This window comes from Phacochoerus africanus, chromosome 9 (genome assembly GCF_016906955.1).
Source record: "Phacochoerus africanus isolate WHEZ1 chromosome 9, ROS_Pafr_v1, whole genome shotgun sequence".
NCBI lineage: Eukaryota > Metazoa > Chordata > Mammalia > Artiodactyla > Suidae > Phacochoerus > Phacochoerus africanus.
Genome location: NC_062552.1, coordinates 99,919,762 through 99,936,726, shown reverse-complemented (window position 1 = coordinate 99,936,726; position 16,965 = coordinate 99,919,762). Strand labels below are relative to the sequence as shown.

Genomic DNA, 16,965 nt, shown 5'->3' with positions numbered 1-16,965 from the left:
CTCCTTGTGTATTAAATATTTGAACTTGCCAGAAACCTGACCATGAGTAAGTGAAATGTTAGTGTCTACACTCACCAATTTTTCCTTCTCTTCTTGGGCTTTTTCTTTTGTTTCATTCAATTGCTGTTTCAGTTTTTCAATCTATAGAAAATGGAAATACAGAGTCAAGAAGGTAAAGAAATGCTGTGTCCTACCTTAGTTAAGCAGCTTAGTTTTCACGCGATATTAAAACCAGTAGGTTTGGAAAGGTACAGTAAGGTGGGAAGAAGAGAAGAGAGGACATAATCCATACCATTAACCTGCTATTGCCAGTTTCTAAAACCTGGCTATCATCAGAACTGCCTGGGTAACTAGCCAGGATGTATCAGAGTTTTTTTTTTTGTTTTGTTTTGGTTTTTTTGGCTGGAAAAAAAAATATGTAGCCAAACATCATAAGATTACTACTAATCCAAGGAACAGACATTTCAAGTTAATTTTAATGCTTTTCTATGTATAGGAAGATGCAAGAATTTGGACTTGTTGAAATTATTGCTTAGATATGCCATTTTATCCAGGGCCAATATCCAAAGCACAGAATGCCTCCCATTTTTCTCCAACCTGAATTCCTCTCAGGACGCACCCTGGAGAGGGTGGGGGGCAGCTGCAATGTCTAATGGCTTGATCCTTGCAGAACTGGAATAGTGGGCAACATTCTTTATTTACTGGAATGTCAGGCAACTTTCCCTGCCCTCAGATACTTCCTATGAGTGGAATCATAGTGTTTGTCCTTTTATAACTGTCTTGTTTCACTTAGCATAATGGCATTGAGGTTCATCCATCTTGTAGCATTATGACAGCATTTCCTTCTTTTTAAAGGCTGCATAATATTCCATTGTATGTATATACCACATTTTTTAAATTCACTCATCCATCAACAAACATTTGAGTTGTTTCCACCTCTTGACGATGTGAATAATGTTTTAAGAACATAGATGTGCACATATCTCTTCAATATCTCACTTTAAGGAATTCCTGTTGTGGCACAGCTGCAGTGTAGGTTGCAGACACGGCTCAGATCCTGTGTTGCTGTGGCTGTGGCATAGGCTGGCAGCTGTAGCTCCCGATTAGACCCCTAGCCTGGGGAGAACCTCCATATGCTGCGAGTGTGGCCTTAAAAAATTTTTTTTAAATAATAAAATAAAATGGTGTAGCCATTATGGAAAACAGTACAGAGGTTTCTCAAAAAAATAAAAATAGAATTATCATATGATCCAACAATCCCACTTTTGAGTTCATTTCCAAAACAATTTAAAGTGAGATTTTGTTTTTGTTTTTGTTTTTTTTGCTTTTTGCTTTTCAGGGCTGCAACTGCAGCATATGGAGGTTCTTCCCAGACTAGGGGTCTAATCGGAGCTACAGCTGCCAGCCTACGCCATAGCCACAGCAACACAGGATCCGAGCCACATCTTCAACCTACGCCACAGCTCACCACAATGCCAGATCCTTAACCCACTGAGCAAGGCAAGGGATCAAACCCACAACTTCATGGTTCCTAGTCAGATTTGTTTCCACTGTGCCACAATGGGAACTCAGCTACACTATTTTAAATTCCCAACCACAGCACACAGGGATTCCAATTTTCTGCATTCTCATCAATACATGTTATTTTCTGAGAGTAGCCATCCTAATGGGTGTGAAGTGATAACTTGGAGTTCTGGTTTGCATTTCTCTTAAATGGGTAATTTTTTAAAGAAAAGTTTGGAGTACAAAGAATTAACAGGTACTCTCCACCCAATTTTGTCACATTTGCTTTCCCTCTATGATAGGTCTATAGATACAGATACAACATAGATTTAAAATTTTATATAGGAGTTCCCATTGTGGCACAGTGGTTAACGAATCTGACTAGGAACCATGAGGTTGCGGGTTCAGTCCCTGGCCTTGCTCAGTGGGTTAAGGGATCTGGCGTTGCTGTGAGCTGTGGTGTAGGTTGCAGACGCGGCTCGGGTCCCGAGTTGCTGTGGCTGTGGTGTAGGCCGGCGGCTACAGCTCCAATTAGACCCCCTAGCCTGGGAACCTCCATATGCCGCGGGAGCAGCCCTAGAAAAGGCAAAAAGACCAAGAAAAAAAAATTTATATATAGGAGTTGCTGTGGTGGCACAGTGGTAATGAACCTGACTGGTATCCATGAGGACTTGTATTTAATCCCTGGCCTTGCTCAGTGAGTTAAGGATCTGGCATTGCCATGAGCTGTGGTGCAGGTCACAGATGAGGCTCGGATCCCATATTGCTGAGGTGTAGGCCCGTGGCTACAGCTCCAATTGGACCCCTAGCCTAGGAACCTCCATAAGCTTTAGGTGCAGCCCTAAAAAGACAAAAAAAAAATTTTTTTTTCTGGACCATGTGAGAGTAAGTTTAGGAGTAGGTTGTTTTTTTTGTTTTGTTTTGTTTTTTCTTTTAGGGCTGCACCTGTGGCATATGGAAATTCCCAGGCTAGGGGTCAAATCAGAGCTACAGCTGCTGGCCTACACCACAGCCATAGCAATGCAGGATCCGAGTCACGTTTGCAACCTATATCACAGCTCATGGCAACACTGGATCCTTAACCCACTGAAGCCAGGGATCGAACGTGCATCCTCATGAATACTAGTTGGGTTTGTAACCTGCTAAGCCACAATGGGAACTCCTGATTTAATACTATTATTCAGTCTACAGTACATATTCAAATTTTGCCACCAATTGTTCCAATGGTGTGTTTTTATTGTAACTTTTCTTTTTCTGGTCTAGGATATAATCCCTGATTATGCATTACACTTAGTTGTTATATATCCTAGTCCATTTAATCTGGAGCAGTTTCTTGGTCTTTGTCTTTTATGGTATCAACATTTTTGAAAAACACTGGACAGGATTGGGGTTGTAACTTTTTTTTTTTTTTTTTTTGGTCTTTCTGCCTTTTCTAGGGCCACAGCATATGGAGGTTCCCAGGCTAGGGGTCTAATCGGAGCTGTAGCTGCTGGCCTACACCAGAGCCACAGCAACGCGGGATCTGAACCGTGTCTGCAACCTACACCACAGCTCACAGCAACGTAGGATCCTTACCCCACTGAGCAAGGCCAGGGATGGAACCCAAAACCTCAGTCGGATTTGTTAACCACTGAGCCACGACGGGAACTCCCTGTCTGATGTTTCCTCTTGAGAAGATTGAGTTATGCCTTCTTGGCAAGCACACACTGCTTCAGTGATGATGTACCCTTTTCACTGCATCATGTCATGAGGTGATTGATGTTAACTTCAATCAACTGGTTTAGGCTATGTCTGCCAGGTTTCTCCACTTAAAAGTTTTTCCCTTTATAATTACTAAGTAATTTGGGGGAAGATATTTTTAGACTTTGCAAATGTTCTCCTGCTCATTAAACTTTCACCCAGTAGTTTTAGCATCTGCTGTTGATTCTTTTTTTTTTTTTTGTCTTTTTGCCTTTTCTAGGGCCGCTCCCGCGGCATATGGAGGTTCCCAGGCTGGGGGTCCAATCGGAGCTGTAGCCGCCGGGTTACACCACAGCCACAGCAACGCAGGATCCAAGCCTCGTCTGCAACCTACACCACAGCTCATGGCAATGCCGGATCCTCAACCCACAGAGCAAGGCCAGGGATCGAACCCACAACCTCATGGTTCCTAGTCAAATTCATTAACCACTGCGCCATGACCTGAACTCCATTGTCTTTATTTATTTTCTTTTTTACCCACTGTTGATTTTTGACTAAAATAATTATTACTGATGCCAAATGACTTTTCTAATTCCATCATTTTTTTTTTTGACTGTCCCAGATTTGGCCGATGGTAGGCTCTTCAAGCTATCCCCTATGCTGTTTAATTTTTTTTTTTTTTTGGTCTTTTTTGCCATTTCTTTGGCCACTCTCGCGGCATATGGAGGTTCCCAGGCTAGGGGTCTAATCGGAGCTGTAGCCTCCAACCTATACCAGAGCCACAGCAACTTGGGATCCGAGCCGCGTCTGCAACCTACACCACAGCTCACGGCAACGCCGGATCCTTAACCCACTGAGCAAGGCCAGGGACCGAACCCGCAACCTCATGGTTCCTAGTCGGATTCGTTAACCACTGCGCCACGACGGGAACTCCTGTTTAATTTTTTTTTAACTTAACTTCCTAGCACAATAAGATAATTCAAGTTCATCTTTTATTCTCCCTGCTCCCGTCTTAGAATCAATAATTTCTCCAAGGAGGCTGTTATGTTTGGTTTTTTTTGGCTGCACCTGCAGCATGCAGAAGTTCCCATGCCAGTAACCGAACCTGTGCCACAGCAGTGACGTGCCAGATCCTTTACTGCTAGGCCACTGGGGAACTCTAGATGCTGGCGTGTTTTAATGGGAAACCTGAGTAGCTTTTAAAACTAAAAACTCATTGACAGAGTTCCCGTCATGGCTCAGTGGTTAACAAATCCAACTAGGAACCATGAGGTTGCGGGTTCGATCCCTGGCCTTGCTCAGTGGGTTAGTGAGCCGGCGTTGCCATGAGCTGTGGCGTAGGCTGGTGCAGACACAGCTGCTGTGGCTGTGGCTGTGGCGTAGGCTGGTGGCTACAGCTCCGATTCGACCCCTAGCCTGGGAACCTCCATATGCCGTAGGAGTGGCCCAAGAAATGGCAAAAAGACAAAAAAATTAAAAAATTTTAAAAATAAAATAAAAACTCATTGACATGGTTATAGAATCAGAGAATACAGAAGTGAAACACTTTTGTAAATAATCTTAGAACAGTTTGAGGAAAACCTAAACATTTTTTAAAATAAATTGAGGCAGTCCTGAGTCATGTAAGACAGGTGTAAAACATAGCAAGATTTTTTTCTTGTGTTGATTTAATAAATCTTTAAATATAAAAACACACTCTTAAGGAATTTTTTTTTTTTTTTTTTTTTGCTTTTTAGGGCCGCACCTGTGGCATATGGAAGTTCCCAGGCTAAGGGTCAAATGGGAGCTACAGCTGCCAGCCTACAACACAGCCACAACAGGAGAGGGATCTGAGCCTTGTCTTCGACCTATACCACAGCTCACAGCAACACCAGATCCCTGACCCACTGAACAATGTCAGGTATTAAACCCGCATCCTCATGGATACTGGTCAGATTCGTTTCTACTGCACCACACAGGAACTTCCAAAATCTCCCAATTTTGTCCAAGATATAATAGCTTTCAAAACACACTTCATTTCTGGAGTTCCCGTCATGGCTCAGGGGAAACAAATCTGACTAGCATCCATGAGGATGCAGGTTCGATCCCTAGCCTTGCTCAGTGGGTTAAGGATCCAGTATTACCATGAACTGTAGTGTAGGTTGCAGAAGCGGCTCGGACCCCACATTGCTGTGGCTGTGGTGTAGGCTCGCAGCTACAGCTCCAATTTGATCCCTAGCCTGGGAATCTCCATATGCCATGGGTAGGGCCCTAAGACACACACTGTTTCTAATATTTCTTTCTTTCTTTTTTTTTTTTTTTTTGCCCGTGACCCCCGCATGTAGAAGTTCATGAGCCAGGGATTGAACCCTCACCACAGCTGGTCCAAGCCACTGTAGTGACAACACTGGGTCCTTAACCCGCTGTACCAAAAGGAACTCCAATATCTAATATTTCTATAATTAACATGAAGTAAGACTAGACACAGTTTTTTTTGTCTTTTGTCTTTTTTTTTAGGGCTGCACCCACGGCATATGGAGGTTCCCAGGCTAGGGGTCTAGTTGGAGCTGTTGCTGCCAGCCTACACTAGAACTACAGCAACACCAGATCTGAGCTGTGTCTGCAACCTACACCACAGCTCACAGCAATGCCAGATCCTTAACCCACTGAGAGAGGGCAGGGATAGAACCTGCAACCTCATGGTTCTGATTCATTTCTGCTGTGCACGACAAAGTTTAAGAAAATAATGCAGTTCTGGGATAGAGTAGAATCAGTAACAAGATTACAAGAACACTAGTTAAGCAGAGTATATTGAATCTATTTTACTTCCTCTCAGTTTCTTTGGTTTTAACAGGCATCCATGATTTTGAGAAAATTCAGTATTTGCTACAGCCAGCTGCTGGCCTTTGATACATGAAAGCAGATGAAAATCAGGAAATACAAGTGATAGTAATAAATGCAGATCAATATCAGTTATTGCAGACCATAGAGCTTCTTTTTTTTTTGTCTTTTTTTGCTATTTCTTGGGCCACTCCCTCAGCATATGGAGGTTCCCAGGCTAGGGGTCGAATTGGAGCTGTAGCCACCGGCCTACACCAGAGCCACAGCAACACGGGATCCGAGCTGCATCTGCAACCTACACCACAGCTCACAGCAACGCCGGATCGTTAACCCACTGAGCAAGGGCAGGGACCGAACCTACAACCTCATGGTTCCTAGTCAGGTTCGTTAACCACTGCGCCACGACAGGAACTCCCATAGAGCTTCTATACAATGAATTTTGAAAATTATTTGTTGGCTGGCTTAAAGGCTTATTTTAGAATAATACTAATAGCAATTTTGATACTGCATACTATTCAAAGAGTAATTTTAAAAATGGAAGTTGCCTAGGAAAGAAGGTTAAAAAAGCAGGCGTTCCCATCGTGGCACAGCAGAAACGAATCCAACTAGGAACCATGAAGTTTCAGGTTCGATCCCTGGCCTTGCTCAGTGGGTTAAGGATCTGGCGTTGCCATGAGCTGTGGTGTAGGTTGCAGACGCAGCTCGGATCTAGTATTGCTATGGCTGTGGTGTAGGCCAGCAGCTGTAGCTCCGATTCAACCCTTAGCCTGGGAATCTCCATATGCCATGGGTGCAGCCCTAAAAAAAAGAGGGTTAAAAAAGAAATGAACAAAAAATTACACTTTATCTAATAAAACACATAAAATCCACATAAATGTTCAGTTGTCTGATTTTTCTAAAATGCTTCCAGTATCATCTTGAACTTAGTTTTGATTGCTATTAACTTGTTCAAAGCATCAGTGCAATCACAAGCCACTAATTCATTCAAACATATTTTGTGAGTGCCCACTATGTGCCAGGCACATGCTAGGTGTTGGAGATACAGTACTCAACAACTGTTTAAAAAGGCCCCCAAGAAGTTCCCACTGTAGCACAGTGGGATCAATGGTGTCTCTGCAGTGCCAAGACACAGGATTGATCTCCAGCCCAGCACAGTGGGTTAAAGGATCCAGCATTGCCGCACCTGCAGCATCAGCTGCAACCATGGCTTGAATCTGATCTCTGACCCAGGAACTCCATATGCTGTGGGGAGGCCAAAAGAGGGGGAAAAAAGCCCCCAAATTATTTACTTCTGTGAGGTTTCATTCTAATCAGGAAAAGAGAAAATAAATACATAAGTAAACTGCATTCACTATAACAGAAGGTTATAAACACTGAAAGAAAATAAAACAAGGGAAATGGTTTTTTGGGTTTTGTTCTTGTTTTTTCTTTTCTGGCCACACCTGCAGCATATGGAAGTTCCCAGGCTAGGGGTCAAACAGGAGCTGCAGCTGCCGGTCTACACCCTAGCCACAGAAACACAGGTTCTGAGCGGCATCTGCAACCTACGTTGCAGCTTACAGCAACACTAGATCCTTAACCCACTGAGTGAGGCCATGGATTGAACCTCATGGAGACCACATTGGTCCTTAACCCACTAAGCTGCAATGGGAACTCCAAGGGAGATGGTTTAAATTTTTAAGAAGTCAGTGAGGAAGAGTCTCCTTGAAAGTACAGCATTTGAAAAAAATTATGGGAATTCCCATTGTGGCTCAGTGGGTTAAGAACCCAATTAGCATCTATGAGGATGCAGGTTTGATCCCTGGCCTTGCTCAGTGTGTTAAGTATCCGATGTTGCCATCAACCATGTTGTAGGTCACAGACATGGCTCCGATCCTGAATTGCTGTGCCTGCAGTGTAGGCCTGCAGCTGCAGCTCCACCAATTTGACCTCTAGCATGGGAAATTATATATGCCACAGGTGTGGCCCTTAAAAAAAAAATTATGGAACAACTCATGGATTCACATCTCCTCAAGTAGAAGCTATGCTTTGTTCAATTGTGTTTTGTTTTGGTTTGGTTTTTTTTTGTCTTTTTGGGGCCATACCCACAGCATATGGAGGTTCCTAGGCTAGGGGTCAAATCATAGCTGTAGCTGCACCACCTATACCACAGCCATGGCAATGCCAGATTCGAGACTTGTCTGTGACCTACACCACAGCTCATGGCAATGCCAGATCCTTAACCCACTGAGTAAGGCCAGGGATTGAACCTGTATCTTCATGGATGCTAATCAGACTTGTTTCTGCTGAACCACGACAGGAACTCCCAGGAGCTATGCTTTGTATCACTCCAAAATGCATACTGAAGCAAATACATTAAAAAAAAAAAAAGGTGAAGGAACATACAAAAGATGCTCAAGTGACTGAATCAGGAAAATACAAATTAATATGATATACCAATTTACACCCATAAAATTGAGCAAAAATTAAGTATAATATCAAGTATTCACAAAAATGTGGACAAACAGGAACTCACTTTAATACACTGCTTGTGACAGTTTAAATTGGTATAACCTCTTTGGAGTTCAATTTAAATCCTTGTGAATTTGAGACTTATGTGTACCTCATTATATAGTAATTTCTCAGTGACTGCTCTAGGGAAACTCACACGTGAGCACAAGCAGAATACACAAGAGTGTCTCTTGAAGGTCTATTCGTAATAATGAAAAAAATGGAGTCTGACCCACAAGTTGGTATGAACATATAAATTTTGGTTTATTACATGATGGAATATTATAAAGCAGTTAAGAATGAATAAAAAATAAAGCATACTCATTATAAAAAAATTTTTGGCCATGCCTGCAGCATGCATAAGTCCCCAGGCCAGGAATCAAACCTGTGACACAGCAGAGACAACACCATATCCTTAACTGCTAGGCTACAAGGGAATGCCTAAATTTTAAAAAAATGAACTGAATCATGTAGTCTTCATAAATATACCACAAAACATAATATTTTATTAAAGAAATACAAGTTGAAAAAGATATGTACAGTAAGACACTACTAATGTAAATTTCAAGACAAGACTATAATAAATATGTATTATTTGTGGATGTATAATGTATAAACACTAAAAACACAAAAACATACATAGGAATGAAACATGGTGGAAATTTCCTTGGGTCCCCATGGGGCTCAGAGAGGCAGATGGGAAAGGGAAGAGTTTAAGTCAAACCTAAATTCCACATTAACATCCACTAGCTATGAGACTTTGGGCAAGTTACCTGTCCTGAGAGTCAATTTCTTAATCTGTAAAATGGGAATGACAATTTGTAGGTACATGGGGTTATTAAAGGACTAAATGAGACTGGAATTCCCAAGGTGGCTCAGTTGTTAAAGAGCCCGACTAGTATCCATGAAGACTCGGGTTCGATCCCCAGCGTCGCTCCAGCATTCCATGAGTTATGGTGTAGGTTGCAGACATGGCTCGGATACCTCGCTGCTGTGGCTGTGGTGTAGGCCCGGCAGCTACAGGTCTGATTCGACCCCTAGCCTGGGCACCTCCATGTGCCACGGCTTAGGCTTTAAAAAGACAGACAGACAGACAGACACACACACACACACACACACACACACACACACACGGACTAGATGAGACAGCAGAGGTAGAGTGCCTAGCACAGCGCCTGGCACAAAACAGGAGCCCCAAAATGTTAGTTCCCTTTCCTTTTTCCTCTATGTCTAAAATGATAGCTCTAGTCCTAATACTTCAACAAGGTACAATAAGATAAATTCAAGATTCAACAGGCCAGGTGTTCCCTGGTGCCCTAGCAGGTTAAGGATCTGGTGTTGTCATTGCTGTGGCAAGAGTCTGATCCCTGGCCTGGGAACTTCTGCATGGTACAGGAACCACAAAACAAACAAACAAACAAACAAAACATCCCCCTCCCCATGGAACCAGGAGTAAAAATAAGAAAGAGCCAATTCTGACAATAAGGGCATTCTGAAAAAAATGTTGCTTCAAGGTGAGTTAGTCAGGTGAAATGTCTTAACTATGTGACTGATATTTCAAGGAATTAAAAGCCCTGAAATATATAACCATACCAGTACAACCACAGAGGTAGTTACTAAGGCTCAGGAGGATTTCTACCTACCTACCAGATTATCTTTCTCCTGATCCTGCTTCTTCAAGTAGCTCAAAACAGACATTGTGTCTTTCTCCATTTTATACTGCTGTTTCTTTAAGTCTTCATTACTTTTTGCCAGTCTTCGGGAAGTATCACGATACTCAATCCTAGAGAGTTCTGTGACTTCCAGCCTGGCCTCCCAAAGGGAGGCATTGGCCTTGGCTCTTTCCACAGCAGATTCCTCAACTTTTATTATCTTCCTGCATGGGAAGAGGACATTGACAGCATAAAACTATTTCTCTACTATGTGAGTAATATAATATGCTATACAAATAATTATGATTTGTTTTCCTTGGATTTGCCTGGCACATATGAGCAAATATTGTTGGATGAATGAGTTAATAAGAAATACATATTTACTTGATAAGGGAGGTAAGTAGGTACCTTTTTTCCGGAAGAGGGGAACTCTGAAGCACAACTAAAAGACTGGGAAAACAAAGAGGCATGATAAGTCAAATTCATTTTATCAAGTTTTCACATATTTTCGTTTACTTCTCTCTCATATTTGAACTATCTTTTCTATTCCTGCTTATTCAGTCTTAGACCTTGGTTCTCTCTACTGCAAATCAATTACCTTAGTTTCCCTTTTGCATAATGATACATTGGTATTGTAACTAATTTTAAGTCCACTGTTCTATAATCTTCCGCTTGCCCAAATCCCAGTTTTATTTTTGTTTTAAGTTGTTTGGGTTTTTTTTTTTTTTTTTTTGGCTAGACCTTGAACAAAAGATCAGGTCACTAGGGCAAGTATGTTAAATCACTTGCCAGGATGCACCAAGCTTCAAAGATGGCAGAGAAACAAACCATAATTATTTATACAGAGGTAGGAAATTTTAAAATAATAATAATAGGGATTCCTGTCATGGTTCAGCGGAAATGAATCCAACTAAGAACCATGGTTGCAGGTTCCATCTCTGGCCTTGCTCAGTGGGTTAAGGATCCAGGGTTGCTGTGAGCTGTGGTGTAGGTCGCAGACTCCGATCCTGCATTGCTGTGGCTGTGTTGATGGCTGACAGCTGTTAGCTCCGATTAGACTCCTAGCCTGGGAACCTCCATATGCTGCAGGTGCATCCCTAAAAAGCAAAAATAGTGGTAATAATAATAAATGATGGTTTTAAACATTAAAATGATAAAAGGGGAGATTTTAAAAAATATTTATTGCATGAGCATTAAGAAAACACTCCTCTTTATATGACAGGCACTTTATTTTTTTGTTTTTTGTCTTTTTTGCCATTTCTAGGGCTGCTCCTGCAGCATATGGAGGTTCCCAGGCTAGGGGTCGAATCAGAGTTGTAGCCGCTGGCCTACGCCAGAGCCATAGCAGTGCGGGATCTGAGCCGCGTCTGCGACCTACACCACAGCTCACGGCAACACCAGATCCTTAACCCACCAAGCAAGGCCAGGGATCAAACCCGCAACCTGATGGTTCCCAGTAGGATTCGTTAACCACTGCACCACCACGAGAACTCCTTTTTTTGTTTTGTTTTGTTTTCTTTTTCAGGCACTTTATTTGTCTTTTTAGGGCCACACCTACGGAATATGGAGGTTCTCAGGCTACGGGTCCAATTGGGGCTACAGCTGCCAGCCTACACCACAGCCACAGCAACTCAGGATCCGAACCGAGTCTGTGACCTACACCACAGCTCATGGCAACACCGGATCCTTAATCCACTGAGCGAGGCCAGGGACTGAACCTGCAACCTCATGGTTACTAGTCAGGTTCATAAACCACTGAGCCACAACGGGAACTCCGAGAATTCATCTATATTTGAATTCTAGATATCTTCATACATATGTATGTGTGGACCTTTATACAGTCACTCTCCACCCCCCCAACTGCTGGTTCTTGATCTCTTTCCAGTCCCACCCTCACGTTGTGTTCTCATAAAATTAATTCTAGCCCCATCCCCAACCCCTCAACTGGTTACACTTGTTGACATCCCTCTCCACCAGGATTTAGGCATTCATGATAAGACTGTCTTGCTACAATTACCCAATTTCTCCCTGGATATATCAGGTCTAAGCTACACAGTGTAATCTATGCAAGAAATTAAATAAGATTTGTCAGGGAGAAACAAAACAGGGTTTCTCAAACTATGAGTCATGAAAAATTCAAGGAATAAGAGGTCTGTTACCCTGAATGTTTCTCATGGTTGATACATGCACCATAGACGCATGGTCAAAAATAGAAAACATATGCCGGTAAATTCCAGGAATGCAATAAGCCCTTGGCACTTTTTAAAAATGCTAGACTAAGTATGCAATTATGTAAGAAAAAACCTCATTGTAGAAGAATACTTATATTACTACATTGGGAGAAAATGCCACAAATAAATATGTATACCGGGCTATCATTTCACAGGGAAGAAAAAGAATATTCCAAAATTATAGTAGTGGTTATCCTTGGAAGATGGGATCACAGGTGATTTTTGTTTTCTCCTTTGACTTTCTATGTTTCCTAAACTTTCTATACTGAGCATGCATTCCTCCCATAAACAAGTTACTCCATAAACTTTACAAGGATTCCCTTGTGGTCCCATATATAGTGTTGTTGGACACCATGTATGACTCCAAGGCATCTAGGAATCACTAGGGTCATCCAATAGGTTTAGAGGCAATTTAGCAGCAACTCCAAACCTGCAAAGATTTAGTGCTAGAGCTATACTACCCATTTCAGAATTCTGATCAGTTTGGGGAAACCTGAATAATTACCCAGTTTAGTCAAATCCTTGGGTTTTCCTTTGAACCAAAAGGAATCCCTGAGAAAGCCCAAGGAGATCCTTCAGTCACCCAGAGATCCTTTTGATGTTCAAGATCATCTCAACCACAAAGAAACTGCTCAGGCCATAGGCAAAAAATAATGAACCCAAGAGTTCCCATCATGGCTCAGTGGTAATGAACCCGACTAGGATCCACAGGATGTGGGTTTGATCCCTGGCCTTGCTCGGTGGGCTAAGGATCCAGCATTGCCATAAGCTGCAGTGTAGGTCCAAGATTCCGCTCGAATCTTGAGTTGCTGTGGCGTAGGTAGGCAGCTGTAGCTCCAATTTGACCCCTAGCCTGGGAACTTACATATGCCCTGGGTGTGGCCCTAAAAAGCAAAAAATAAAAATAACAAGCCCAGAGCATCAGAGCACAGTTCTTGTAGATGAAAAAAGAAGATTCAAGTTAAAGCATACACAAGCAGACACCTTAATTTATTTAAGAAATAGTAAGCATCTGCCATGATCCAGGCTCTCTGGTAGGTGCTGGATGTATGGCAAATAATGCTTACTGCCTATTCTCTGTGCTTAAAGCGTTGAGCAGGGTTTCCCAACTGATTTTTGTGTGTGTGTGTGTGTCTTTTTGCTATTTCTTTGGGCCGCTCCCATGGCATATGGAGGTACCCAGGCTAGGGGTCCAATCCCAGCTGTAGCCACTGGCCTACGCCACTGCCACCGCAACGCGGGATCCAAGCCGCGTCTGCAACCTACACCACAGCTCACGGCAACACCAGATCCTTAACCCACTGAGCAAGGGCAGGGACGGAACCCGCAACCTCATGGTTCCTAGTCGAATTCGTTAACCACTGCGTCACGACGGGAACTCCCCAAATGAAATTCTTCTAAGCCACATGATTGTTTCTTGCGGGGCTAGGAATTGTCCTGTGCCCTGTAGGGTATTTAGCAGCGTCCCCAGTCTCCTATCCACTAAATTTCCCCAGATGTGACAACCAAAAATGTCTCTAGATATTGACAAGTGTCCTCTGGGAGTCAAAATTGCCTCGCTGAGAACCATGGTCTCAGGTAGTGCTATCCAACAGAACTTTCTGTGATGACGGAAATGCTCTATATCTGGGCTGTCCAATACGGTCACCATAGCCACATGTGCTTACTGACTACTTGCAATGTGGCTAGTACAAAGGAGGATCTGAATTCTTAATATTATTTAATTCTAACTTATAATCATAGCCACACACGATCAATGACTACTCTATTGGACAGCACAGGTCTAGAGGATCTCCAATGTTCCAAGAAATGGTATCCTGACCTTCGCTTTCAGTGTCAGAACTCTTCCACCTCACAGTTCTTTTTTCCTCCAGCACTAATTTCACTGGGTCCAATGTTACTCCTGTTTTTTTGGAACTTATCTGCCTTCTCATTAGTGCATGACACATGGGCGGGTCTGTTCCACATTACTTCAGGGTCTCAAATCTTGTCTTAGTTGAAACAGTATAGTTTGGCATGCGTTTTGGAAATTTCTGAGCAAGGGGAGCTGTCCTTCTCAGCAGCTGAGTGAGAGAGAGGAGCGTCCAGGAAGGCGGGGTGTGGGGTGGGGAAGGGCGCCAGTGGGCCTGCACCTACAAATCCCCGGAGGGTAGGTCCAGGGAGCAGGGCCCCAGTGTGGCTTCTCCTTACTTCTTCTTAATCTTGTCTTTGCCCTGGCCCTTCTTTTTGTCCTTTCCCTTCGACGGCATCTTGGCTTCTCCAGGGGCTCTGTTGTCGTCGTTGCCTCTCTGCCGCCGCCCAGACCCGGCTTCGTCTCCAAGGACACCAGCACGCTGGTGGGGTAAACTTCCGCGCGGGCCGTTGCCGGCGAACAGAGCGCACGCGCTCGTGACGTAGCCCCGACGCCGCCGCGCGGGGCCCAGTCCACGGGCCAGGCGCAGGGGGCGGGGCGGAGATCACGCAGAGGGCGGTGGCGGCCGCGCCGGAGCGGCGCGCACGCGCGCGCGGTGAGTGTGCGAACCTCGGAGTCGCCCAACACAGTTTACGGTCCCAGCTGGTCCAGCGAGGAGGGCGGAGCGGGCGGTGGCACGACGGCCGGGGCGTCCTCCCCTCTGGAGGCTGGCTTCCCGGCGGGTTCGGCCGCCGCGCAGCGGTGCTCAGAGCGTCGCCTCAGCCGAGTTTGCAGCGTTTGGCGTCTTGCCCTCATGCTGCAGCCAGCGTGGCCGCGGCCACCTCGCTCTCGTCCCTGCCCCGCCTCTCCCGAAGCTGCGTCTTCGGGACTCTTTTGGTTCCTTCTCTCTCTCCTGGCTTCTAACTCTTGCTAGTTCTGCAAGGGATGGTGCAGCCAGCGGGCTTCCCAGGCCAAACATTTTTTGGTGAGGCAGCTGAGGACTTTTCCGAGGGTGGTGGTTGGGCGTGAGGCGGGCCAGCGGCGTGGGCGTCGGGGAGCCGGGCAAGGAGAGAAGTGCTGCCACCTGGGGTGGGAGAGGCCACCTGGGGTGGGCCTGGAGGAGAGTCCTGGGGTCAGGCCCTCGGTCCCATTCTGTCCTGTCTTGGCAGACGCTGCCCGCCCAGAACCGGCCCGGGATTCCCATTGGCTAATAATCTCGTTCCTCCTCAGTGTCCTTTTTTCCCTGCAAGTTGTGTAAAGTTGAAAGCGCTTGCTTGCCTTTTTGTTTGTTTTTGGTTTAGTTTGGTGTGTTCCCCTCTTCCCCCCAGCACGCCTGAAAAAGACTAAAACTCAAAAGTATTGTTCGCCTGTTTCAGAGGAGGCGCTCTATGATTATGCCTTCATTCATTGAGTTGGTCCTCGAGTCATTGAGGAGGATAGGGAATTATGGGTGCCAAGACAACAGTTAGGAAATTTGTGATTGAAGCTCTGCTGTGCCTAATCCTCCATTTAAAATTTTGTCGTGGGAGCACCCGCTGTGGCGCGCAACGGGATCAGCGGCATCTTGGGAGCTCCGGGACGAGAGTTCGATCCCCTGCCCACACAATGGGTTAAGGATCTGGCGTTGCCGCAGTTGCCGCTTAGGTCGCCTCTGCTACCGGGATCTGATGCCTGAGAGTTCTATATGCGGCAAAATTTATTTATTTAGCTTTTTAGGTCCCCCCCCCCCCGCATGTGGACGTTCCCAAGGGGTTAAATCGGAGCTATAGCTGCCGGCCTATGCCACAGCCAAGGCAACGCTGGATCCCTAATCTACTGAGCAAGGCCAGGGATCGAGCCCGCATCCTCATGGATCCTACTTGAGTTCTTAACTGCTGAGCCAGGAATGGAACTCCCAAATTTATTTCTTCATTGCACATCTTCCTTCTCCCTTTCTCTAGGGAGGGAGAACTTAATCCCTACACCCTTTCCAGAGATCTCTGATGCACCCCCCCTTTTTTCCCCTCCCACTTGTTGTTTCTGTTTCTCAATTCAGTGGTTATAGGGAACTTGCTAAGGTTAATAAGCACTGAAAATCTTTTTAGTCATACCATCTGCTGGCATGGTAGTGGCTTGCACTATTTCTGGTGCTTTTCCCCTCTGTTTGCATGTCACTTTTCTGTGAGTCCAGGTGGGATCAGCATACATTGAAAGGGTTTATTCTGATATGGAATCTAGAAATTACTATTGATTGTATATGTGTAAGGTTGAACAATACACCTTATTGACAGCTTGCAGAAAAAAGAGGGTAGAGCATCTTCTATCAGAGGCCTTATATTTGGAATTCATTCTAAAAATTGGTTACTGGAGTTCCCGTCGTGCCACAGTGGTTAACGAATCCGACTAGGAACCATGAGGTGGATTCGATCCCTGGCCTTGCTCAGTGGGTTAAGGATCCAGCATTGCCTTAAGCTGTGGTGTAAGTCACAGATGCGACTCGGATCCTGCATTGCTGTGGCTCTGGTGTAGGCCAGCAGCAGCAGCTCTGGTTAGACCTCTAACCTGGGAACCTCCATATGCTGAGGGAGCAGCCCTAGAAAAGGCAAAAAGACAAAAATAAATAAATAAAAATAAAAATAGGTTACTGCATAATATGAAAGTCAGTCCAAGACTTTTGTTATCAGATAACATAAACATAAAAATTTGACTGTAGGAGTTC

General features: G+C 44.4%; 2 protein-coding genes across 5 annotated transcripts in view; one reads left to right on the top strand and one right to left on the bottom strand.

Moving 5' to 3' along the window:
* The window catches only part of BBOF1 (basal body orientation factor 1), a 44,013-nt gene extending 29,280 nt beyond the window's left edge, over positions 1-14,733 (bottom strand). Inside the window, exons 1-3 of one of the 2 annotated variants that reach the window (XM_047795940.1) lie at positions 14,567-14,733; positions 10,141-10,369; positions 76-141 (exon numbers count right to left, since the gene is read on the bottom strand). In XM_047795940.1, coding sequence (XP_047651896.1) covers positions 76-141; positions 10,141-10,369; positions 14,567-14,625 — 354 coding nt within the window. In that variant the 5' untranslated portion in view covers positions 14,626-14,733. Of the gene's footprint in view, positions 1-75; positions 142-10,140; positions 10,370-14,566 lie in introns of those variants that run through there. The other variant, XR_007137020.1, reaches the window with a different exon arrangement.
* An 88-nt stretch (positions 14,734-14,821) lies between these two features.
* Positions 14,822-16,965, top strand: part of ENTPD5 (ectonucleoside triphosphate diphosphohydrolase 5 (inactive)) — a 42,479-nt gene continuing 40,335 nt past the window's right edge. Inside the window, exon 1 of one of the 3 annotated variants that reach the window (XM_047794856.1) lies at positions 14,822-14,883. The gene's annotated coding sequence lies outside the window, so the exon portion shown is untranslated. The other 2 variants (XM_047794855.1, XM_047794857.1) reach the window with 2 other exon arrangements.